This window comes from Falco naumanni, chromosome 4 (genome assembly GCF_017639655.2).
Source record: "Falco naumanni isolate bFalNau1 chromosome 4, bFalNau1.pat, whole genome shotgun sequence".
Classification (NCBI taxonomy): Eukaryota; Metazoa; Chordata; class Aves; order Falconiformes; family Falconidae; genus Falco; species Falco naumanni.
This window is the reverse complement of record NC_054057.1, coordinates 2,710,516-2,735,505: the sequence shown is the minus strand read 5'-3', so window position 1 is coordinate 2,735,505 and position 24,990 is coordinate 2,710,516. Positions and strand designations below refer to the sequence as shown.

The window sequence follows — 24,990 nt, the reverse complement described above, 5'->3', positions numbered from 1 at the left end:
TTAAGGTGGGGTTTCTTCTAACTTGGAACTGCTGCTGCTCTTCAGCTGCTAAGTTTTCAGATCTACATTATGATGGTGAACTTGAAAGAAGCCCTAGCAAGTGTCCCTGAATGAAATGTTAATAGCATCTACAAGTTGTTTGTATGTATGTATGTAACACACACACACACACACACAAAATAAATCAGAAGAGTAACTTGGTTTTAACCACGAGGGTTACCTTGCTGAGAATATGGATTCTGGAGACAATGAGCACTGTTCACTCCAGAACTTCAGTTGTGCAGTTTGCAAATTTCTGTTGTCCAAAGCATTTCAGACAAGTTATTCTTATTAGAGGGATAGCAGATCTCTATCAGGATGAAAATAGTGGTTTAGGGGAAAAAAAACCAATACAAAGTAAAAAGCACACTTGCTTAGCTTTTCACAATTTTATTAATCTTCATAAGCAGGCAGTAAAGAGTATAAAAAAAATAAATAATCTATAGTTTGCAGACATTCCCAAATGCTGTTAACATCACTGGCTCTCCAGAGATCTTAACATTACACCCACTGATCTGGTTCCGACTTGAACTTGGTGGAGGATTTAGCAGTGGTTACTGAAGCCATAACCATCCCCATTGCCTCACCTCCCCTTCAGAAGCACCCACTACAGCCAAGGGTAGCCAAGCTGGCTGCATGTCCAAGCCACGTTTGTTTACTGTAACACTGAACTGCAGCCACGGCGCTAGCCTGGAAGAAGCTGTATGCTATGGCAGTGCAGCTGCCTGGCTGGAAGTTCAATAGCTTTCAGCTTGCTCAGCTGAAGCTGACAGCAGAGATAAGACCAAGCAGGTGGGTATCCTGGTGATACGGGAGGGAGATTATATACATAGGGAGAAGAGGGAACTACTGAAAAAGGAAAACAGAAGGTGATTCATGGAGGGAAGGCATTCTTTGAACAGGTACTGGCTCTATCCAAGTCCATCTGGAAGTCCAAATGATTTTTGAACAAATTTACTTTCTTTAGCTGCCAACTCTAAGGAGACTAGCATCCAAGCATTCCATTTGTGCAAACCCACATCTGAATGGCCCTGCCATTCACAAACAAAGGAAAGCAAGGGTTTTGTGAGGCAAGTAAATATTCCAGAATACCATTTCCCACATAAATTTGGCAACTGAAGAGAATATTTTAATGCTTTCATCCAACTGCCTTTTTTTTCCTTACCCTTAATGCAGTTCCAGATACTCACACAAAAGACAGAAGCTTTATCTCATGCCAACCTCTGTAATGTCCATGCATTATGAAGCAAATTTTATCAGATGTCACTTGGGTGCTACACAGCACTTCATCGTCGTTTAATACCTTCTGCCTTGATAATGCTACTCCAGTAAGACTGACAGGACATAGTAATATACCAACAGAGAAGAAACAAAGCCCTCACTGCTGATCCTCTTGAAAAATCACTAGCTTTCCCCCCACACACACACATTTAAAAGGATATTTCTTTCCCTTCAAATCACCTATCAGCCTTTGAAAAGCAAAAGAAAATAAAACTCCAACCCCACAATCAAACCTGAAAGTAAGAAGGTGACATAGAAACAAAAGACATAAATTGAAAATGTTATTCATGGATAAAAATACTGGCCATTGTTCTTCCATCTCATAACCTAATCAATACATGGAATAGATGAAGTTGAGATACAAACACATTATGTGCCATTGGGATTCATAACTCAATGTTAGCTTGACTTCTCAGTGTATGCATCAACAAGCAGATCTCTTAGATGCAACACATGTGCAGAAACCACTACTCACATGGCCTCACAGACTTTAGCGCTCGTTAGCAGTGGGGGTTGAATATGGTGATCTCCCTTTTCGTTTTTACTTTCTCACACTGAAAAGCTCCATGCATGAAATTGATAACCATCCCTTCAGAGAGGAAAGATGCAAGCAAGGGATACAGAGGGAAGGAATCCTGAGAAGACGGAGAGGGAGGAACATACAAAAAAGTGTTCAGTGGTAGCTATTTGTAGGATGTTTGGGGAGATATGGAGCTCCACGTAGGTAATCTGGGTGAGAAGAGATGGTAGAAGGGGAGAAGTGAAGCAGAGATGCTCTTTTCTTCTCTTGCAGCCCTGAAGAGTACAGCGATCCCTTCTTTCCGCTAACTCGAAGGCTCTTCAGATATATCCCCTTGCAGCTTCGCAGACCATGTTATGGTGGAATTAACAGAAACAGTGTACAAAGGGAAGAAGAGATGGCAGATGATGGGGCAGGAGGCTTTTTCAAAGGTTATTTCAGAAGCCAGGTGAAGACCACCAAAACCATACAAAAGACAGGCAGGTAAAAGGGGCGGGCACTGACCATGAAGAACTCCAAGCAGCAGGTAAAACTGCAGTCTTACAATTTAAGGGAATGAGAGGTTTGGTGAAGAATGCCTGGGATTTCAAGGCTGTAATCTCTCTGCAGCATGAAGGCAGCAGCACTTCCAGGACAGCTCTGGAGATAATGTGTTTAACAGAAGCATCTGCTAGGTAGGTCCCAGTGCTGTTGAAGGAACACTGAGGTCAGGACAGTGGAAAGGCCAATCAAGGCACCGCAGCCATGACTGCAGCTCCAGCAATGTGTTCCCCAATCCCCTACAGAACAGGTGTTCTGCTGGCCTGCAGCCTGGCTCCTATTCCTCTTGGCCTTGAATGAAGAGCTTAATAAGTTAATGCTTCAGAAGGTCCTAGGTCTGAGACTTTATCCAGACAGTTAAAATAATGTATGTACATGACAAGTCAGCACTGACTGCAACCACCTGAGATGAGCAGTATGTGGGGAATACAGGTCAGTGCTTGAGAACCTACAAAAAGTATTTATGTGAAAGTTAGAGAAAAGGACACTGAAAACTCTAGTGGCTTCTGGAGGTAACTGTGATTTAGGTTCAGTTACTAAAGCATGAAGGCATTTTGTTCCATCTTCAAAGCAAATCTTATGTACCATAGTAGAGGCATTCAGAGATCTCCATGATACCAGAAAATACAGCTGAGTTTTAAGACAAGCTTGAAAGTCCTGACAGGTGTTGGCAGTTTATTACACCTTTATGTAGTGGGGATCAAACAGTTTGGAACAGCAGTAAAACCAGTTCTATCCCAGCTGTTTCTTTCAGTTCCCATCATTAGCCAGTGCTTGTTCCAGTTTCAGTAGTTAGATTATTTGAGGGCTTTTAGTGTCAGCACTGCACACAAGAACAGCTATCATGTTCCTGCCTCCCACAATTCCTATTGACTTGTTTAATTTTATCTTAAACAACTGCCACCGTGATCTAATGCATCAGCACTTAAGTTTATCAGTTAGCGCAGAGTTAACGAACAAAAAAAAAAAAAAATACATACCTGACAGGAAAAGGCTATTAATCCCTTATCAAGCAAAGTGATGTATCTGCCAATGCTTTCTCTGCCACACACTGGACAAATTAGTTTTACAGCAACAATTGCCAAAATATTTCAAAAGCACTCCACCATATCACAGATTCCTTTGTGTCCCTTCCCTGTTTACGCTTCTGGTCCTGAAGTCTTCTTGATTTCGCCCTCCATTTTTCAAAAATAAAGTCCTATTTAATAGCACTATAAAATTCTTGGTTTGTCTTCAGTAAAGTTCATTCATTGTGGAATAAATACATGTTCAACATGACAGATATGCTTCCGATTACGTGACACAATACACAAGTAAACAAGGAAGAGAAGACACAACAGTGCCGTAGCTGTGAGGAAGACGAGGAGCCCAGCAAACAAAGGAGGTTTCAGAGGTAATTGAATCAGCTTGCCTTCTGCTGGAATCATGTTCGTGAGGCTTAACATGTAACCAAGTGACCATGCTATACTGCTGTTACCAACCTGAAATAAAGACAGAAGAGTCCTATTCCTGTGGACTTTTCAAAGAACAGAGGTTCCAAAAGCTCAACTGCTGATGCTGACAGCCACCTTTTTAAGTTAGCAAGGAGAACAATTTTGTGGAGTATACAAAGAAGATACAGAATTATTTTAAATTACCCGGTTTTTGTAGTTGCAGAGGATGCTAATAAAATTGGTCACTGGGCTAAAGAAATGAGACACAGGTATTAGATGGATGGGTACAAGGACGTGTCATACAGATGAGACACGCAGTTAGGGGATTTTCAGTGCAAAAACCACACTTTAAAAAGTCAACACTACTGTGCTAATTCCTAGAATTAGCCCCTCATCTCAGCCGAATTCTAGGATGTTATTTAGTTCAAGCAAACAAAAAAAACCCACAAAGAGTCCCACTGACATGGACAAAGGAGGCCAGGGTAAAGTCCCCAGAGCAGGAACTCTATCACAAACCAGCACTAGGCTTCTCCATTTAAAAAATAAGCATAAGTGGAAAACTACTTTGGAACAGGTGAAACAAAAGCAAAGGGGGTAGGTTTGTATTTGCTCCATGGTCCTGCTTTACAGTCTTTCCCCACTTCTAACATGAGCAACACAGTTTATCAATTTTCCACTGTCTTTTTCATTAAACCATCATCCTGCCACTTGATAAGCACAGGATCGAAGGGTGAAGGTAGAGTGTCCCTTGCCATCCTCCCAGACGCCCAGGCACCAATACTGGTTTGCCTATTTATATAAAACATAAGTACACATCACTGCCTCCTACAAATCAAATGACAACTTAAAAAAAAAAATAAACCTATTGTTAAACAGCATGCAAAAATATGGGAGGTAAGCATTTCAAGATAAATTGTTGGAACTCATTAAACAAGAGCTAGCCTAGAGGGCTAGCTGCAAGATACATATTTGGTTTACACTCTAGCATAGGTTGCTTTCTTTTTCAAAGGGCCCGCACCACCTTCAGATCACTCCAGGTAGGTCGTCTAGGGTATACAACAGGACAAACAAAGCTGAAGTTGCATTATCCTACAACCAGCCATCCCTCCCAAACTCATTTGGCTTTCCATCTTTATTACAGGTCATCTCACCCTGCAACAACAGAGATGAGTTTGCCTGAATGGCTGCCCCTAAAGTGGTTTGTTTAAAATTTGCAAAAGCAAATTTTGGAAACCAACCTCTTTGGTTATTCTTGTATAAAAAGCATCATGATGAAGTTGAGGGATGAACTTTAACGAATTATTTAATGTCTTTAATGAACAGTTTTAAGCAGTCAGCTACTGGTTGTAGGAGATCACAAGAGCTTACAATATTTGGTCCTTTTTGTAGTTGCACATATCCCAATACCTTTTGTTTAACTGATAAAAAGCAAGCTACAGCAACAGGAACTGGAACATGACAGATGAACAAAGAGGTAAGATGGATCAAGGTGTTTTTTCATTGCTAAGCAATGGCAAAAACTCTCAATATGAAGTTTAGAACTTTTGCAAATCATCTAGCTCTAGATCTCACCCAGATCTTAGCATTGGGTTAAGGTTTTTTTTTTCATTGGTTGTGTTCATTAATTAAAAGGAAATAAAGTAAAAAACCCTATATTTTTGCATAGGCAAAAACCCCCACCATCTACTCTTGGAAAACCTGTGTTGTTATCTCTGGGGTAGCTTAGTTGATCAGTCAACATTTAATTAGGGGCAGATCTAATTAAAAGAATGTAGGTTTTCCTTTTGGAGTTTCATGATTACTGTAGTACAAAATCGAGGTAACAAAGTTGTTCATTTCAAGTAATTCTTTTGCATTTTTATTTTGCTCACTATTTTTATAGTTTTGGCTAAATAGAGAAAAATATTGCTTGTGTTTGGCTGCTCCCATCTGCTGGGGACAATACAAGATATTTAAATATCAAGACAAATCCACCCCCACCAGGTCCAGATTAAGATCCCAAAGTAAGATCTACACTGATTTCCTGGCAGAAGGACTAAATTCTGGATGCTCCTCCAGAGCTGCTAATGGTTGTCCACCAGAGGACAAAATAAGGCAAAAAAAATCCTACTTGATTCCTTATTGCACCAGTAATAGATATGACTGCTCAGAAAACATTGCTTGTAATTTCTTATGCACAGCTTGCCAGCATAGCCTGCATTTAAGAATACTCCATAAAGATCTACAACCTATTCTCTTGTTGGTTTTGCATGCAAGTGCTGAAGCATTTCCAAACCGTACAATGATTAAGAGTCAGTCTGGGACAAAGTTTTAGAATAAGGCTCTGTACAGTAGCAGAGAGGAAAGGATGGAGTCAGAGTGTGCTGTGGGGACCACAGTTCTTCATGTCACAGTTCGACTTCTATAGCGGCCATGCCTTCTGATTTGGAAGCAAAGATTTCTTAGCAGTAGCTTTAGAATGGATATAACGTTTGTTCCAAGTACTCCGTTCTTTATCAGAAAAACTGAGGTCAGGGGAGAGAGAAATGCAGCTATTAAACATTGTAAGCTTTCTCTCTCTGCCAACTGAAAGTCAGTATCCCAATACAGATTCTTATTCCAGAGAACTAGATTATGGCACAGATGGATATGCCAGCTGAGGATGAAAACTCTCCTATTTGCTTCATCACCACTTGCTCACTACAGACCAACTCTCCTACTTCCACCAAGGCTCTGCCAGCAGACAGAAAAGCAGTTCTCCAGCTCAGCAGGGTTCAGGCAGATCACTGCCTAGAGCAAGCCACCACTTCAACAAACTGGGGAAAGGTTTAAAACACTATTAATTTGATCCTTTCTTAAAGCTCCTTAAAAGAATCTAGGCAGCATCTCCAAATAATGCTGCAACCCCTGGAAACAGGCTGAAATTGCTACTGAAGCTTGAACAGTGTCTGACTTACACCAAACATTTGACAATCACTTACAAAGGCTGTTTACCATCACTGTATTTTTGTAGAATGCTGCATCTCCCATCTCCTTCTAAACTTCTTTGGATTAAAATAACAGTAAGAGAAAATGATTATTACTTACCTCCTTTTGAAAACGTATCTGTGGCCAAGTTTCTGTATCAAAGTTGTAACCGTGTACAAGCAAGTAATAAATGAAATGGGCTGAAAAACAGTAGGATCTAGCATATACTTCTTCAAATTTAGGCAACATAAACTGGAGCTGAAAGCAAAAGCATTTTTTAAAACATGTATATTATAAAAACCCAAAGCATTTGCCTCTCATAACTAGAGAAAACTTTGAATTCTAATTAGAATTTATTAGCATTTTTCAGAAACACAAAGTGAAGTTGTGGATAACTAGATACAGACATTTAGTAAAAGGACCCTGACAGCTTATGTGGAAAAAACTGAAAATAAACATAAAACTGCACATAAAAGATGGAAATGTTATGGTTCCTAAATTTTCCACATCACCTTTACAGCATGGTTAAAACAGTGAAATGAAATTTAAAAACCTAGTCCAAGTTTCAGGCATGCTATAAATACTACATGGTTTGATGTACAGTGGGAAAATAAATGTTAAGGTTGATAGAGACCTTCTGAAAAGTTCTGGATACTTGTCCAGTCCATATTCTTGTCACATCTCCCTTTTACAGATAAAAAAGGGGGGAAAAACCAAACAAAAAAACCAACCCAAAACCCCACTTACCTGTGCCCAGCTCTGTGAACAGAAAAACCACATACTTGAATTGAAGTCAGCTAGGGAAAAATGCCCGGATAAATTCAAAGCATTAATTGTATAGTAGAATCCTGAGAAAGCCTATAGAAAGGAGTAGATGACAAGCCTGTTACTTTCAGAACTACAGAACTGAAAAGCAAACAAGCTCAGAAAGAAATGCTGTGTTTGCAAACCTACCACAAAATTCCCTTTAACTTTTGGCTGATGCATTCCATCAAATGGACAGTCTTCTCTGTCTCTGCAAGCAGTGAAGTTAAACAATAAAGAAACCATCTCCTGGCACAGACCTGGATCTCCTGTTCCACGAAATTTCACAAGCTGGTTTGGGTAATAATTTGCTGGTCTCAGAGACTGTGTACAAAGGCTGCTAGAGAAGTACTTCATCGTTAATGCAGTATTATAATTCAGAGGGTAACATGGGTTATCCACATTAGAACTGTTGTTTGATTTCTGGAAAAACAAACAAACAAAACCCCCAATCAATGAAGGCTACTCAAAAGCAAGAAAGACCTAATTTGACATTAACTATGAGAATCTTTTTAAACCACGTATGCATGTATTTTCATTCTCTTCTCTATCATGATCAATACAACATTGCTGATCATTAAAATTCATAGAAACTCCTTCCTCCAAAATTCATTGGCAAGATCAGCAAAACACAGGACTAGCTGGGCCTTTTTGTCAAATGGTACAAAACTCTCACCAATTTTTAACAAAGATCTTTGTATGAAACCTAAGCGCATTTGTCCACAACTAAGCACAAAAGAGCTCTTACTCTAGCCTCCAAACTCCACCAAAGGGAGGCAAACACAAGCCTGAGAACCTGCTCAGACAACTACTGAACACCTGCAAGAGCAACATAGCAAAGGATTTTAAACAGACCTGGAACAGCAATGCTAAAAGCCTTTTCTCAGCTTCATCTCTCCCATAGCACTGGAAGCTATGAGTGTAGACATTATAGTTGTAACCATACAACTTCACTTGCAAGGTGCTGTTGAAATTCTTCTGAGAGTCCTCTGGGATAAATGAAATTTGAGTGGAAGCTCCTCCAAGATCCAGTGCACCCATAGTCTCTTTTCTGTAAGGATGGACCCATGTCCTCCAAAGATTTCTCTACATGTAAAAATAAAAGCAAGGCTAATTAGAAATACCATCTGCTTGTTGTTCCTTCAAGGTTTTCTACTCTTTACTTAACTTTTTGAGATTTTCCCCCATCTTTGTCCTCCACACTTAACAAAAAAATCTTTATCTCTAAGGAAAACATGCAAATGCTTTTTTACATACGAGGGATATACATTCACAGAGTGAAATGATCTTTAAAGATGGAAAAAGGAATGCAGCGTAGCTTTCAACTCAGAGGACAGCACAATGATCAAAGCACAGGACTAGCCAGATCAAGTATCTGTACTAAGTCCAGATACCCATGAGATCTTGAACAACTCTGGATGGAAACAGCATGAGTTGCTTGTTTCAAGGCAAGACGAATTATTAAAGGAACAGAATATTAAGAGATCACACACACAGGAAAAGATAGTGAAAATAGAAACCCAGAAAAGTCAAATGAAAGCTCATCAAAGTCAAAAGAACAAGGACCCCTAATCTGCACATTTCCTTCACTGAAGCTGCAGGGGCAATAAATGCGATCCATTCAGCTGGCATTTCTCCCTATTACCAAAAACATCCCCTAAATTCTGTATTTTATCTGCACAGTCCCAGTGCAGACTATAGATTTTGTATGATTATCTATCTCAATATTTACTTAGTATTATTTACTGAGCATGATATGAATGTATAAATAAGAAGGGGACAAACTTTATGGGGTAACAAATACACTCCCAAGAAAATTCTACAGTGAAAGATTCCCATTGACAGCCCCTAGCAGAACTTGACTCCTAGCCTATTGTCACAAGAACGGTAAAAATTTCTCTCTCCTACTAGTGATATTCCACACAAGTTTTCACAAAACTCACTATACTAAACTGGCTTCACAACATCTTGCAGTCCCTTCAGCAGTCCTTATGAATCTGTCATATGCAATTTGATATTTGGATTATTAAAATTCACGTGGTAGAAGATTGACAGCACCCTGAAGTTCATGACATCATTTTTGTTGCGTGCAATGAGAAAAGCTTTTCCAGAACGTGTGATTTCAATACTGTTTTTCTTAACTCTGCAAGAGTCAACATATTCACTGCAAGTTATCACTCAAGACCACCAACCACTAATTCCTGCTTATTAATTGCCATGATCTACCAGGAACTGTTCAACAGGACAGCTAACAATACTCAGGGGTTTGGCTGAAAGCAAGACTATCTGGAAGAAGTGCAGGTAATGCTAAAGGAGTACACTGCTGCCACGAATACAGATGAGCACTTGATGATCATCTTGTACAGCTTTTACTGGGACTGAAATTATGCTGAAAATCTTTATATAAAAAGGGACCTTCCAACACATTTGATTCCCTCTCTGCTATGAGGCTCCTGCCTGACCCTATTCTGAGTTCAACGACAGCAGAAGTATCTTTGTATTGCTATCACTTTGCCTGGACAAGACAGTAACACAGATCACTGCTCATAGCCTGCAGCTTCTCAGCAGTATTGGAATGAACTGTATGCGAGTGATTTCTGGTTCAGCTGAGGCATATTTGGCCACATCAACTTAACCACCTTCACAGTTTCAAACAGTCTTGTCTGCTTAAAACAAGTGAGCCAACACTGCCAAATAATTTGTTGACACCTAAGCTGTGCAGATCCTTCACCGATAATGCTGCAGGGACAGCAACCGCCTGAGGAATGCACAGAAAAGTAGAACATCTTAGTTGGCACCACTGTCAAGACAATATCTGTCACGCTTCACATACCAATGCATTTAAAAGCAACGCAACTTCTGCTTCTAGGTAAGGCATCTGATGTTATTTAGGGAAGAGTCTGTTTTGTGGGTTAACAATTTTACCTTTGCCATATCACATTCCTGTAACATCATATTCTTTGATTTGTGTTTGCTTTGTTCTATTACTGCCACAGAAAGACCCTGTTATATATTTCAGTGCAAAATGGAAGTTATAGCTATGTTTTTAACAGGCATGTCCTCTCAAACATCTCATTTATAAGAGAGAAACAGCAAGAAGAAAAGCATGCAGTTTTTCCACACACCTCTAAGAAATTGCCCATTAAATAGTTGGCTGTTATCCATCCATACAGCCCTTCCTCTGGCCCAGTTATGATTTGTGCACCCCTAAATTCAAAAGGTTGTGTTCTGAAGTAGTTTTGAATGCTTGCAAGGACTTCATTGGCTGCCGTTTCATTTTGCAACCTAAGCAATTCACAAAACATGAGACACTGAGCATCTGGAAAGGCAATTTCATGTTTATTGTTCACTGACTAGCAATTCAAGAAAACTCCTACAATCACCTAATTAGAAAAAACAGACATTGTTTCCCTAAAGGAGAAGCTTATGATAGGGAACAACCAAGTATCCAGCATCATTTCAGCAAGCAACTCCCCCACTACGTACAAGGTTCATTCTTTATTGTACAGGTCCATTGATGCTTTGTTTCTTATATAAATTCTTTTTAGTGAACTGAGTGCTGATATGACAGCTTCTGGTTAAAACAGTCCTGGAGCCTTTCTTCCCACTCTGTTTAGCAACGGACCAAATATAAAAAGCCAGTTTGTGCCAGGGCTAAAGCCACAGACAGACCCCAAAAGCCACATTACACCACATTCACACTCAGAAAACTTTGCGGTGTCTAGCTTTAACCTGCCTTTGCTGCCCACGGGTATGCACAAACATTATCTGTTTATGTAACACTGAATTTTAAGACAGATATGGAAAGGAAAATTAAACTCTTGCCTTCTCCAGAATAAAGCAAGCATTTTTTTCAATATGGCATAACAGGATTTTTATACAGCCCTGCTTCTCCTATCAAAAAAGCTAATTAAATTAAATTGGCTGGGCTCCATTTCCTTTTGAGACAGCTAATTTCCAATAGATAAAAATGCATCCAATACATTTTTCAAATTCTGTTTTCACAGACTTCTGTGTTAGTACACATACAGAGAAGTTCAAGTTTCTGCCATACCTCAGTAGTCTCATGCCAGCTGTAGCCCCCAGATAAACAGAAGTATTTTTATGCAGATGAACTGGTATTCTCTCCTTGACTTTATTCAGACAGTCATCAAAGGGTTTGGCAAGAGCTCCAGGGTTACTCTCATAGCTGGATATACCAGGACCTAAAAGAGAACAAGTAAATTGATTTCATTCTGCTTTGCCAACTACAAATTAGCCCAATTAGCAAACAGGTGTCAAGAGAAAGAGATTCCCTCTTCCCTCCTGTAATTGCAAACAAGGATAGGATGGTTGAAAACTGAGTGCTTAAGGAATAAACAGTGTAGCAACTGTCTCAGCTGTGTGAGACAAGAGAAGATACTTGCAAACTGCTCGCCTGTGTTTCTGTATGTACACATATACACCCATAGTACCATACCTAGCGTAGATATACAGTGTAACCATATAACAACACAATGACAGCAGTGCTATAATTGATGAGGAAAACAGGTTTACTTATAGCAGACACTGTAGGAAATAGTATGTCTAACAGATGCAAAATTTCTCCAATCTGCTCAAGTACAGAAAATCCCTCCTTCCACAACCTATGACAAAAATTTCCTAATCTGGTTTGCCACAACTGTCATTGACACCATGGCACCTCTACAGCTCACTGCTCTTGACTGAAAATAGAATAAAGAAGCTCCGCAAGGCATTGCTGGTGAAATTTCAAGATGCACACAAACGGCTCTTGAATTCATAGAGGTCCAAGTCTAGGCTGGTACATGAACTACCAAGTATTTCACAGCTTTCCAATTTCCAAAGCCTCCAAATAACAGGAATGAAAATTATGCCATGTTGCATAAGGCATAACTATTTGAATAATTAACATCAAACCCTTTCTTCCCTTGCTTAACACTCCAAGGACCAGCAGGACCTCAACTTGTTCAGGCTCAACTTGGGTGTGAATAAAAATTTTCCTTACTAAATTCCCTAGCTAAGGAAGTTGCACAGGGATCCAGGCATTCCTACGAAGCCACTGTCCCACAGAGAAATCTGCCAGAACTCCACCTAGTTCTCCTGTAACAGCCATCTCTCTCACAACCCGATCCCAAGTTAAGCAAAAGGTGAACCACACATGTTCAGCCACACTGCATTAATAAAAGCAGAAGAAAAAATATGTAAGACTTTACAGACTCTACACTCTACCACTCCCTTTTTCACAGTATGAACTTAAACATTACCATGCCATCATTAGATGTTCACAGCCCTGGTTTGGACTAAGACTTTCTAGAAGTCTTAAATCTAGCATAGCCAGGCCTGGAGCTGAAAGGAAAGCTGTTACCAGAGGAAAACGGCAGCAACTGCTGTTTTATATCCCCAGCAGCTGCTGTTGCCTCGCACTCCTTTGGTGGCAGCAACCTCCATCTCCCAGTGTTCACAGAGAGCAGGTCACAAGGAAGTGATCATTTTGTCCTGGACAACTGCCTGCTTTGCCAATGCTTAGAGCCTGACCAGGACAGATTAACTGCAATATACAGAAAGGATTTTGAACTGGGGCTGGCTTCCACACACGGGGCAGCGGTACCTAATAAAGGCAGAAATGAAATCATAAAACCACCATGGAACTTACAGAGTAATTGGTCATTTGACTTTCAAGTTCAGTAAGTATGTGAAAGTCTGCCTCCCAGTATGCCCACAACCACCCCCTAATTTAAGTGCTTAAGGTTATGGTTAGAGGGTCCCTAAAGAAATATGGACAGATGTGTTCGCCACTGCCCCCCACATAGCTTAGTCGGGGACCTCTTCCATAGGCTTTCCGTCCCCTCCAGTGCAGAGTCACCCGAGACTGGAGCAGTGAACCCTGGCAATTTTGGATGCTGGAGGATGAGGAGTACTTTGGTTGACCATGGTTAAGGCCCCTCTGGACCTGAACACTTCACAGCAATTCAGATTCCTCCATTTTGCAATTTATTGTATTCTCCAGAGATAAAACAAGATCTAAACCAATCAAATTCATAAAGTACTTCTGTGTCATTTTTGAGCAGAATAATGCAATTTCTCCGCGCATTTTTCTCACACCAGAATTCTTAAAGGCAACATTCCTAATGAGTCAAGACATGAGCTAGCACAGCATATCTCCCACCCTGGCAGGCTGGCTGCCATTCCTGCAGTCTTCAAGGACATACCATCAAGCACATGATAGTGCATTACTTCTGTGCACATTACACTTGCTTTTCTTTCCCTGTTCTAAAACTGATAAGAATGTCCATACATATATTTAACGCTGAAGATAGAAATGTTGGTGCTGTTAAGAAAGCATTGCCTTTTACTCATCTCCTAGTTACTCATGGATCTCTATGGCTACGTCTCCAGCATCTATTTCCTGACACAAAGAGCGATGCAGGATTTTGCATGATCATGACTAACGGAGAAGGAAAGAGAAAAATTTGCTTTGAACACCACAGTCATTACCAGAGATCAACAAAACTTGTGCTGAGACTTCCTGAGTTGCCCCACCTTCTCCTCTTACCTAACTTGCACACACAAACCAGTACACTAAACAAAGCAGTACTGCTGATGTCAGTATCTTAGAGGATAATCTAAAGCTCATTTAATTCAGCATAGCAGAATTTAGGAAGTTTGGCTTCCTGCAGAAATCCCTTATGGATTAGCTACTGTTTAATAACGTGGATTTCTCTCCCCTGCCTGGCCACCTGTCTTCATAAGACATGTGGAATTTTGGTATCTTTGAAAGCTTAGTCAAATGTCACTGAAGTTGACTAAGAGATTCAAAAGCTGTTATAAAGGAGCAAAACAAGCTATTAGAACATATACTTAACCATACCAAAGTGTGAACAAAAGTCAGTCTAGTCTAGCATCCTCCCTCTGGGAGGAAGCAATGAAAAACCTCAGACTAAAACAAGGCAGGCAGCCAGTAGTACTTGTTGTGGAACACCTTCCAGCAGGGCACAACTGCAGGTCTTCCTGAGCCAAAGGCCAGACCTGCATATTTGATACAACTGTGACATCCTGCCAGAAACAGTTCTGCAATTCCGGTATTTTACTTGATAGTTTTATTAGATGCTTCCTAGTTCTGCAGCATGGAGAAGCTCCTCCTGTTCACCTTCTGCATGCCTTTAATAATTTCCCATTGTTTGCCTCCCTCCAAGTAATTACAGAACAATTCCAGATGAACTGCATAAACCTTGTTTCTCTAGGAAACCTGACTCAAAACAGCAGAGTGGGGTTTTTTTAAACATCACTCAGATTTCTGGAAAATATGAACTAATTTGTCAAACTCCTATAGCATAGCTGACACCCATTTTTGCCCCCATCAAAATGAATAGCCAACACCTAACAAGGGCTCAATCCTCACTTTTCTAAACCATCTTTTATTTCAAGCTATTTTAAAATATATTTTATAGTTTCCTTTTAAAAGAAATTATTTCAGTGCACAAGGACTAAACATTTACAGGGCCTGATTTTCTGTAAATTGAATTCTATCTGCACCAATAATACACTGCAATGGAGTAAATCAAGTTTAGCTACAATTTCCTCTCTCCATTGCAGATTTGAGCACCCTGCTGTATCAGTAGGGCTGACACTGACAGATACAGACAGAGTCTTAACAGTTCTTGTTCCCCAGCACTGAAAAGGGAACACAACCAAAAAAAGCAGCCTTAAGTTTCCAGATAACCTCTTCTTGGAGGCTAGAAAGAAGAAACTTCCATCTGAGCTTACCTTTCACACTGCACTTGAAGGTTTGGCTTACAACTCCTGTGTCATTTTCTTTTTCTGCTGGCCATTCATAGACGTAGACTGTAGTCCGAGAGGATCCAGCATCAAGGACTATTCCATACTATGGAGAAAAAAATAAGACATTAGATCAAGAAATAAACAGTGACAGCTTAAAGGCCCATATGCAGCTGTACTTCTTTGCACCATCAAACACTTTAGGAAATGTATGCACAGCACATTAACAAGAAAGATTAATTCTAGTGTTAGGCACTTAGGCATGAGACCAACAGCCAAGCACAGAATGAATCTGGCTGCAAAACAAAGAACATATGACATATCCTCAATAATTAATTCAGTGGGGATGGAGAATGCTCATCTTCCAGCATCAGGTTCAAAATCCACAATGACACACAGATAACACTGTGTTAGGGCCTGATTTTGCAGAAAGTTCATTTCCCACTATCCCAGCTACACTCCCTGGACACTGAAGGGTTTGATGCCTAAGCACAGGCTTTAGATTCAAGGATGCACAAGGGATCCATAAAGCTATGAGCAAAGAGGTAAAGTACATAATAGTCCACAGTGAGAATGATGTGACAAGTCTGGTTCTTTTCTAATTGCCCCATAAACCTCTCCCTTTCAGTGGTTTAGGCAGTCCACCTGAGAGTTTGCCACTGAAAACAGGCTGTGCCAGCGTGTGAGGCAACAAAGAGGGAAAGAGAATCAATATTACTACATGTTTATTTATGAAGTAAAAGAGAAACATTTACGTGACTTGCCCCAGGTCACTTTGTCTGTGGGATTAAAGCACAGGTTTATCCATCCCATTCTACTACTCTACCAAATCAGTCATCCCCCCCTTTCCCATCTTTTATGGCAGCACACAACAGTAGCAACTGAAGGCAAACTGCATAAAGGGAAGAAAACTACAATTCTGCTTAACGGCTTTATGATCCCTGAAAGGACGTTTAGCTGCCCCCCTCTTCCAAAGTGATCTAATAGGTAGGAATCACACAGTGTAGGGTTCATTTCTCTGTCAACCTTTTTTCTTTTAAAAAGGACAGATGCCCAGGAGCCTGACAATACTGAAAAATGAGAGCATCCATCTGGCTGCAAAGCAGTAAGTGCCCTTGCAGCAGGCCGACAAAATTCATCCCACTCCCTCCCTGGGGAGCTTCAAGTCTGACCAATAAAGATCAGTTTTTCAGGTGGCAAACCATTCAGCTTCCACACCTCATTAGTTCCCAGCTTCCACTGTAATTCTGCAGACCCCTGGCCCTCAAAGAACTACCAGCAATACCAGTCTAGTCTGTTTCCTAGAGGACTGCTAGATAATGAAAATTCCATTTATACTTATCCAGATTATATTTACTCTGATAACCAAAAGGTGAAAGGCTTCCCAGATACTATCAAACCACTATGCCATCAGGTTCCATTCAAGTAACTTACTTGAGCAAAGATACTTTGAGTATATTTCCCCCTCCTTGAAAAAGAGATGAGCACTCTAGTTACACATAATACAGTAATGGTTAATCTGCTCAATAGCTATTAATTAAATCTGGTCTCAGTCAGCCTGAAGTGCCACCCATAAGCTTTTAACTTAGCTACTCTTTGAGCTAACTATCATGTTCAAGTAGAGCTGATAGATAAATTAAGTATTGTTACCTCAGCTAACCATAGGGCTTTTTGACCTACTTCCATCCTCCTCTGAATTTCCCAGCTTCCTTCCTGAAAGTAATAGATTTCCATCCCAAAGAGTAGTGGTACACTTATCTGAACCAATGTGTGACTGACAATTTTACTTTCTTCCTCTTTTTCCTACACAGCCTCTTGTTTGCTTTCAAAGAGATGTTTTTGAAAAGGACTCTTGAGCCCACTTAAGGGTGACTCTGGAAGCTCCTCAGAACTTGGGTGAGGTCACGCTGTGTAACTGGCCCATGCAGCCTCATGAAGTGGTGGTGATCGGTGAGAAGTATACCAGGTGTTAAGACTAAGATTAATCTTTAAAAAGAAATTAGGGAAGATGTAGCATTTTAAGAGGGTGAAAGAATTCTACATGCCTTGTCTCAGCTTGCTGCCCAAGACAAACTGGTTGAATTAAAATTCTCTGGTGACATTACATTTCTGTGGAAGTTGCAAGTCAGATCACCTTTGGCTGCCTTTTAAGGACAAGCAGTGCCTCCCTGCTTTCAAATGCACTGCATGGGACTGGAGCACAGGCAACCCCTTATCCTGGGCTAGCAGCTATTAAAGAACAGAACAACTTTTTCTGCTTCCTTTCCCCTCTATTTCAACTTTCCCTCTGAGGATTTCTATGTCTCTATTCAAACACTAATGGAGAAAGATAAAGGCCTGGGAATTCCCCAATAGCCAAGAACTTCACCATCTAGTCAATGGACTAGACTAGTCAGACAAGACAGGGAGACAACGTTAACCCTGAAAAGCTTCACAGTTCTGGTTTCTAAGGGAAAAGGGAACAGGGAGGAAGAACAAAGTGACTTAAAAGAAAATGCTTATTTTTGGGTTTACTCATGCCCAATGTATCTCCAACACAGAGGTGACCATGCTGCCTACAGCATGAAATAAATGTGACACTTCACTTCTTGGGTCTGGCAGAATGACTACTGTACACACTTACCAGAAGCTGAATAAAAACCAAGGTAACAATAAATCACTTTGTGTCTCTAAAGGCGCACTCACCTATCTTTTTTTTTGGCTGCAGCTGGGCTGACTAAAGAGACAACTACCCCTTCCCCTATCAACTGTCCTTCCCTTGCAAGAGGGTACTCCTTGCTCACACAGCTACCTGTGTGAGTGACAACTACCTATGCTATTTCAGAGACAGTTTCATGCTATTCACTCAACCAATCTGGTTGTGGCCCAAACAGGTAAGGGATATTCATATGAATGGCTTTGCAAGTACATCCTGAAGAGTAATAATCCCAACGGGGAAGCAAGAACAAGCCCCAGGATTAATCACCTTTTCAGACTGAATACCATTCCCATAGAAGGATGTACAAATGCACAAACCCTTAAAGCAGGCACTGTTATGATGGCTGAATCCGCCTTCCAATCACTTTGGAAAACTGCCACAGGAAGCTAATAAGCTAAACCAGTGAAAGGGAAAATCGAGGCCACAAAAGTGGGATCTATGCTAGAAGCACACTTCAGTTCAGCTACATAGGTTTGAACTACTTCTAATGAAGTATAACATCCACAAACAAAGCAAAACACTTCCCAAGAGCCAAAAGAGGTATGCAAAATTTAGGTGTAGAAAACTGTACCACCTGGAAAGGCAAATTAAAGAAACACAATAACCAAGGGAGGGTTTTTTCTCTTCAGGTCTCACAAAGTATCAGCAGACAAACACAAATTTCTTTGACTAGCATTGTTTACAATTCTGGACTTCTTCACAAACTATGTTATTAAGGATGTTTGCATTCTCTTTGTCACTCTTCTGACTTCACAGTGTATGCCAATGAGGCGAGTTCTTTCAGGGACTCAGCCTCATGCACATGGGCAGGTCCTTCCTTCACAAATCAGTGGCTTAATCTTCAGATAATCCAACCACCAAGGAACCAAAATATTTAATTTTGCAGCAACATTTTAAAACATCAATGGTGTAGCAGATAATTTATCTCTTGTGCCACAGAGGAGTGAACTTGGACATCCTGGAAATCAGCTATTATGCCACACATAACACAGACTCTAGTTGTCCTTCAGTAGCTGTTTTGGTTTCATGGAGAAGAGCCAGAAGAAGGCGGCGGCAGCCATTTACAAAGAGTAAGTCTGTTTTCACTATGTTATTGCCATATTTAATGTTAATCAACTGCTAATTTCAGGACACTGCCATTTCCAGGCTCCATCATATCAACTAAATACTGGAGAGTTTCACACTGCCATACCGAGGTCCTCTCTCTGCTCCTGAATAATTACTTCTTGTGAGTGCTAATCATTTACTAAGGACTCAGCATCTCAGGAATCAAACGTAGGGTCCTCCGTATCAGCTGGGATTTTCTGCATTGGCAGGCTTACAGCCCAAAAAGAATTCCAAAGCCAAAGGAACCGCCAGTCTATCCTCCAGAATAAGCCATGAAGCCATTGTGATACAGGAAAGCATATCTTCCCACCTAAACTAGGTCCAGATAGTCAAGGTGGGTCTGATGTTTGCTCAAAGAGTAAGGTAGACAATTTTATCGTTCTGAATGTGAAAATTAATTAATGACAAACAGAAGTGATATGTAGGCTTTAGAGAGTGGCTTCAGCATTACACATCAGCCTAGTCTTGCCTTGCAGGAAGTAAGGCTGTTGCAAGCAGAGATTTGGGGCACAACGGGGAGTAAACTTGAGGCACTATGTCACCATAACAGATCCCAGCACACACATCCTGCCATACCACGAATACACATAAAACTGGTATAAGAATACAGTTTTATCCTATTGTCTGACTCATACACCACCAAATAATTCAGACAAAGCCAAAGGTGCTTATAATCCCATGAAGTGTAATGAGACATTAGCCTATCGCTATCAGTATGTGAACTATCCAGTTAAACACATAGGCAGACGGAAAGGTAGAAAGGACTTCAAAGAAGGATCTGATGAGGTTTATATGCTTGTAGCTATTGTGGGGAAAAACAGAGAACTCAAAATGCCAGACTGCACAGCTTCTCTAGAAGGCTAATTTCTACAGCTTTGCCCTCAGTTGTGTACATGTCTCATTGAAGAATCTGCACACATATTCCAGCAGCACAAGGCAAAGCCTGAATTCCAGAGTACTTCAGTTTGTCTTTCCCGGTTTGCTGTGCCCCTCCTCATGAAGCTACTTTGCTTCTGTTAATATCCAGCAAGTACCAATGTGTGGAAAATCATGAAGTGCACTCTCACAGCCCAAATGCTTTTGATACACAGAGGCAGTCTGCAAAGATTTCAGCATAAACTTCCTAGCTATACTTGGGGGCAGAATTTAAACGCTGGCTATTTCCCAGCGTTTTTATATTTTAAAATTTATTCCAGTTATAAAGTATATTTTAAAATTACTTCCAATCTCTAGAAAAAATAAAAAATCAGTGGCATATTCTCCTTGTCTGGCCTTTCAGTCTTGACGTTGCATGACAGGCATTGGACAGGGAATCAAGGAGTGCTTTTCCTGCTTTGCCAGTGACTGTCGTCTAGACCAATCCTCTTTTCTCCCAGTTTCAGTTTTCCCATGACAAAGTTGTGACTAAACTTTATGGCTGTAAGCTCATTTGAATCACCCCATAAAAATTAGTTTAGAAAGGAACATTATTAAATATCAGTTCAAAACATTGTTCTCCTTCCTTAGGTATTCTAAGACTTACCTTAAGCCCTGGGGAAAGGATCTGTTGCCGATTTATCTGAATCACTGCAATAGCAATGACAAGAACTATGCTTAGAAGAAGGAACACTTGGGCAATAACACTTGGGGTTCTGGTCAGCATCCTGAAACAACAAAAAGGGAGACACTTAAATAATGTTATAGGATTCAGTGATTCAGGGTCTGAAGCCCTGAATCAGTTGAGAATCCTCATAAAATCTGATTTTGTCAACTAGATTACACTACATAAAAATTCTGTGTTCTTGTCAAGAACTGCTGGGTCTTTTGCTAGCCCTTTTTATTGTCTAGAAGGGGTGTGTCTATATTGTCATGCTAATAATGCCAGATTTCACCCTCAGGTGCTAGTCTGCTCATTTCCCCCAGTGCCTACATGTAGACACATGCTCACCATCTCCCACTGCCTCAGGAGATGAGAGTACTGGGCAGGCTGAGGCTAGTGCACACTCAACGATCCCATGTACGCCTACAACTAGACACAACCACAGCCATGTACACACAATGCTGGCAGCTGCAGAGCAGAGTTGGATACTTCTGCCAGAGACACAAGGTTAGTGTCTATAATAGATACAGGCTGCTTCAGTAAGAAACAAAGGTTTTAAAAACGTTAAAGTAGTCATCCTTCTTCTAGCTGCTGATGTGCTCATGAAGTATGTTTGTGTGTGTGTGCATGTTAATACAGAGCCTATTACTGTGCACTACATATAAAACATAAAATACACAGTTTAACTCACAGATTTTGTGATGAAAAGTTACTCTAAGTAAATCAACATGTAGTTACATTAAGCAAACCCAAAGGTGACATGAAACATGCATATTGACTATAAGGCTGTTTCTATGTTCATATCCTCTAGAAAGGCTTTCTAGGACTCAAAAGTGTCTTAGGTTTCCTGTAATTTCTTTTCATCCTTTATTTTTGCATGTCCCTGGCCAGACAACTCTTCAAGCAAAAAGCTTTTCAGTACCTCCAAGTACTGACAACCCCCATGTTAAAAATTCTTATGCTCCACAGGGCTTGAGGACAAAAGAGGTGGCTGGTGGGAGATGGCAAGCTTAGAAATGTCAGAGGAACACAAAAGGAGAACTTTCCTGACTTTCCATTTTCATAAACCAGTTATGTTGGCAGAGAAATATCAAGTTAGCCTGGCATGTTCTATCCTGACTCCCATCTCCTAATTCTTCCATACTGACGGTAGAGTATATCAGTGGCTCTTCAGGGCTGCCCTGCTCTTTCAGCAATTGCCAGTGCCAATCTGTACTGAGGACAGGAGCTAAAAAGGTAGTCTACAGTTCACAGCCACAGTGCACTGGGTCAGCCCCATTGTACCTGCAACTAACTCATGGTCTTCTCCTTAGCTCCAACCAGAGCCAGAGGGCTGAGGGACAAGTCAGAATAAATGCTTCACATGATTTCCATATTCTAAACCCCATGGGTTCTTCAGCCTGTTTACTTGCGGTCCAACATCTGTGTTCATATTCAAAAGAGAAGCAAGTTATTTGATTTGCTCTGGGACTAGCTTCACTCTGAGTGTTGCCCGCTGCTGCTGCTTTCCTTCCTTGTCTTCTGATTTCTGCTGTGAAATCTCAGATTGGCTTTCAGAAACTTTTCATTTCAGCCTGACACATCTCACTTCCAGAACGTCATTTTTTACACTCATTAACCCCCTTCTCTAAATCCAAAGAGGCTCATACGGTTTTAAAACATATGGTTAAAAAACAAGGTTTACTGCCAATCTGCTCTTCCAATACTTTCTTTTCTTGGCTTCGTAATAGCTTTATCTTAATCATCAGCCAGTTTTAACAGAAAATTAACCAGCCACATTGATGATTTATTTACTGCTGTCCATTGCTTTACTATCGTGAGGCATTCAAACACCATGTACACATTGCATAAATGACAGAATGAAATCTTATTTTTACTGTTAGAAAAAAAGTTAACACTTAAGATGAATTCTCACTGTAACCTGTGGATGATGTCAGGGCATACTAATTAGAAACATTTAAACAGATCGATTCATTTTTGAAGACACAGCAGACTTTAACTATAAATTTATGAATAACCATCTGGATAAAATACTTGTCTTTAGAGAGAGAAAAGATCTTTTTCTTCAGCTTTCAACTGTCCATGGAGTTATCTATAACTGTAAAGTGACTGAAGGAGAACTATCTTCTTGCAAACTAATATATACCAGTCACTCCTGGATCAAAGCACTGATGTTCAGCGCTGGAAAAAATAAGTCATTATCAAAGGAAAAAACTCAGGGCAAATGACTCTTTGAAAAACTAAAGCATTACTAAAGAGCAAAGCAATTACCACTATTATACTATTAACACTTAAGAACATCCATGATGACTGCTGAAGTATTTTCTGCTGCATCCATTTGTAAAGGGGAAATCGAAATCTTGGTTTGTTGAATTTCTTACATGCTTCCTGGGTACTGGGATTTGTCTTCATCAGAGATTATTTCTCTTTTTAAAATCTTTTTTGAAAGGGAGCATATTAGGTAAGGGAACACCTCTTAAGATGAATACTCCTCATACAACCTTATCCCACTGGCAATCAGAACAATTTCATCAGAGAATGATCTCTAAATCCTGATTTAAGCAACAGCCTCTGTGTCAGAAGGACACCTTACACGCCATGCCCACTTGAAGTTGTCACACAGTTGACATCTTTGCTATCTGGACTGTGCAAGATGCTGCAGGATTTCATATAACTAGATCAGAAGCACGGGGTCATATTTACTTTTAGCTACACTCAACTGTCTCACAGACATATCAGGCAATACAATCATACTTGTCTGTTCAAGAGATACCAGAGAAGAGTTCATTCACTCCACAGTTTAAACAGAATTGTAATGCAAGTAACTCTTGCTAACATTGCACACTTGTTGGCAAAAAGCCAAATAAAAGATTTTAATGAATTATCAAAAAGCAGTTGCATTCCATTATTAAAACGTCATCCTGAAGCGAGAAACAGCATAAATACATATTTTCCACACCCAACTAAGTACACTGGGCCACACAGGAGCATATTAGAGGGATCACTTTCTACATCTTACTTCAAGCAAAAAGAACTGCTACCTGCAAAGGCAAATGGACTAAACTTCTTCATGCCACCAACATTTTGAGTTTAACTAGGTTAAATACACATTTGTATAAATGACAGTGCATATCATATGCTGGAAATCCTTTTTCCAAGTTACTTGAAACATCAAACCCCACTTTTTTGAGGTACTGACCTGCTTGTTCATAGGGTGGGTAAGCAAGCACCATAAATATCTTTCTTCACACTATAACCGGAGAGATAAAAAAACCAGTAGCATTTATTTGAGGCGTGGTCTACAGGTAAATGTTTTTCAACAGCCAAAAAAAAAATTCAAAACGCCAAAAACCTCAACACCCACAGCATTTCAAAACTCGCAGTGAAAACCTGTGAGGAGGTATCACAGGCCTTCCTTCGGAGGAGAAATCAAGTAAAACAGCACGCTGACCCAACATTAGCAGCTGAACTTAGCTTTCCCTCAGCCCACCGTCGTCCCGGGTGAGAAAGCTTCACACAACGATTGTGACTTGCGAGAAAGCACAAAGTTCTCCCCCCGAAAAAACCGTGGAGAGACAGAGACACGCTGCCCCCCGCCGCCCGCGGAGGGACAGAGTGAGGCTCCCGCCCGCCGCCTCACCTCAGCGGGGCGGCCGCTGGGCGGGAAACCGCCCCTCAGCCTGGCCCTCCCCGCCCCGGGATCCCCGGCCCCCGCCCGCCTCTCCCGCATCCCGACCCGCCTGCGCCAGCCGCGGCTGCCCCGTCCGTCGCGGGCTGAGGAGAACGGGCACCGGGGGCACCCGGGCAGCGGGGAGGCGGCGGCTGCCGGACCCCCTCGCCCCCAGGAGGCTTGCGGAGTCACTCGCTGGTGGCTCGCCCTCTACTCCCTTATTTCCAAATAGGTTTAAAGGGAAAAAAACCAAACACACTTGCAGGTAGAAACTCCGGATGAATCGATTCAAGGGGAGGAGGGAGATCTACGGCGAGTCGGCGTATCTGAAGCGTTACTGCACCCAGAGCCGTGGCGGCGAGCCGCAGCGGTACGGAGCGAGGCTGTGCCTAGCGGGGAGCGCCGCCGCCGGGCGAGAGGAGCCCGGGAAGGGGGGCCCGGGGTGCGGCCCATTCCTGTCAGCCTGGCTCATGCCCTGCCGCTGTTGGACCGGCTCCAACGGGGGGGCAGCCCGTGCCGTGCCGAGGCCGACCGGCCGCCTGCCGAAACTCACTGCCGCAGCACGGCCGTGCCGCCCCACCCCACCCCCGGAGCCCC

At 41.3% G+C, this 24,990-nt stretch overlaps 1 protein-coding gene across 1 annotated transcript; it reads right to left on the bottom strand.

The window, feature by feature from the left end:
- ENTPD3 (ectonucleoside triphosphate diphosphohydrolase 3) lies at positions 1 to 24,990 on the bottom strand. Its single transcript, XM_040593259.1, has 11 exons — positions 24,653 to 24,990; positions 23,923 to 23,973; positions 20,667 to 20,787; positions 15,328 to 15,445; positions 11,618 to 11,768; positions 10,689 to 10,848; positions 8,419 to 8,649; positions 7,714 to 7,986; positions 7,507 to 7,617; positions 6,880 to 7,017; positions 1 to 3,861 (listed from the first exon to the last, which is right to left on the bottom strand). Exons 3-11 carry the CDS (start codon positions 20,784 to 20,786, stop codon positions 3,628 to 3,630), a joined length of 1,536 nt encoding a protein of 511 aa, XP_040449193.1. The 5' UTR covers position 20,787; positions 23,923 to 23,973; positions 24,653 to 24,990; the 3' UTR covers positions 1 to 3,627.

Excerpts from the sequence above, each read along its gene's own strand:
- ENTPD3 (XM_040593259.1), bottom strand. The coding sequence starts at position 20,786 with ATGCTGACCAGAACCCCAAGTGTTATTGCCCAAGTGTTCCTTCTTCTA. Across the intron at positions 7,987-8,418 it reads TTTTAGCATTGCTGTTCCAG|AAATCAAACAACAGTTCTAA; the intron begins GTCTGTTTAAAA and ends TTGTTTTTCCAG. Across the intron at positions 3,862-6,879 it reads AGATACGTTTTCAAAAGGAG|GTTGGTAACAGCAGTATAGC; the intron begins GTAAGTAATAAT and ends TCTTTATTTCAG.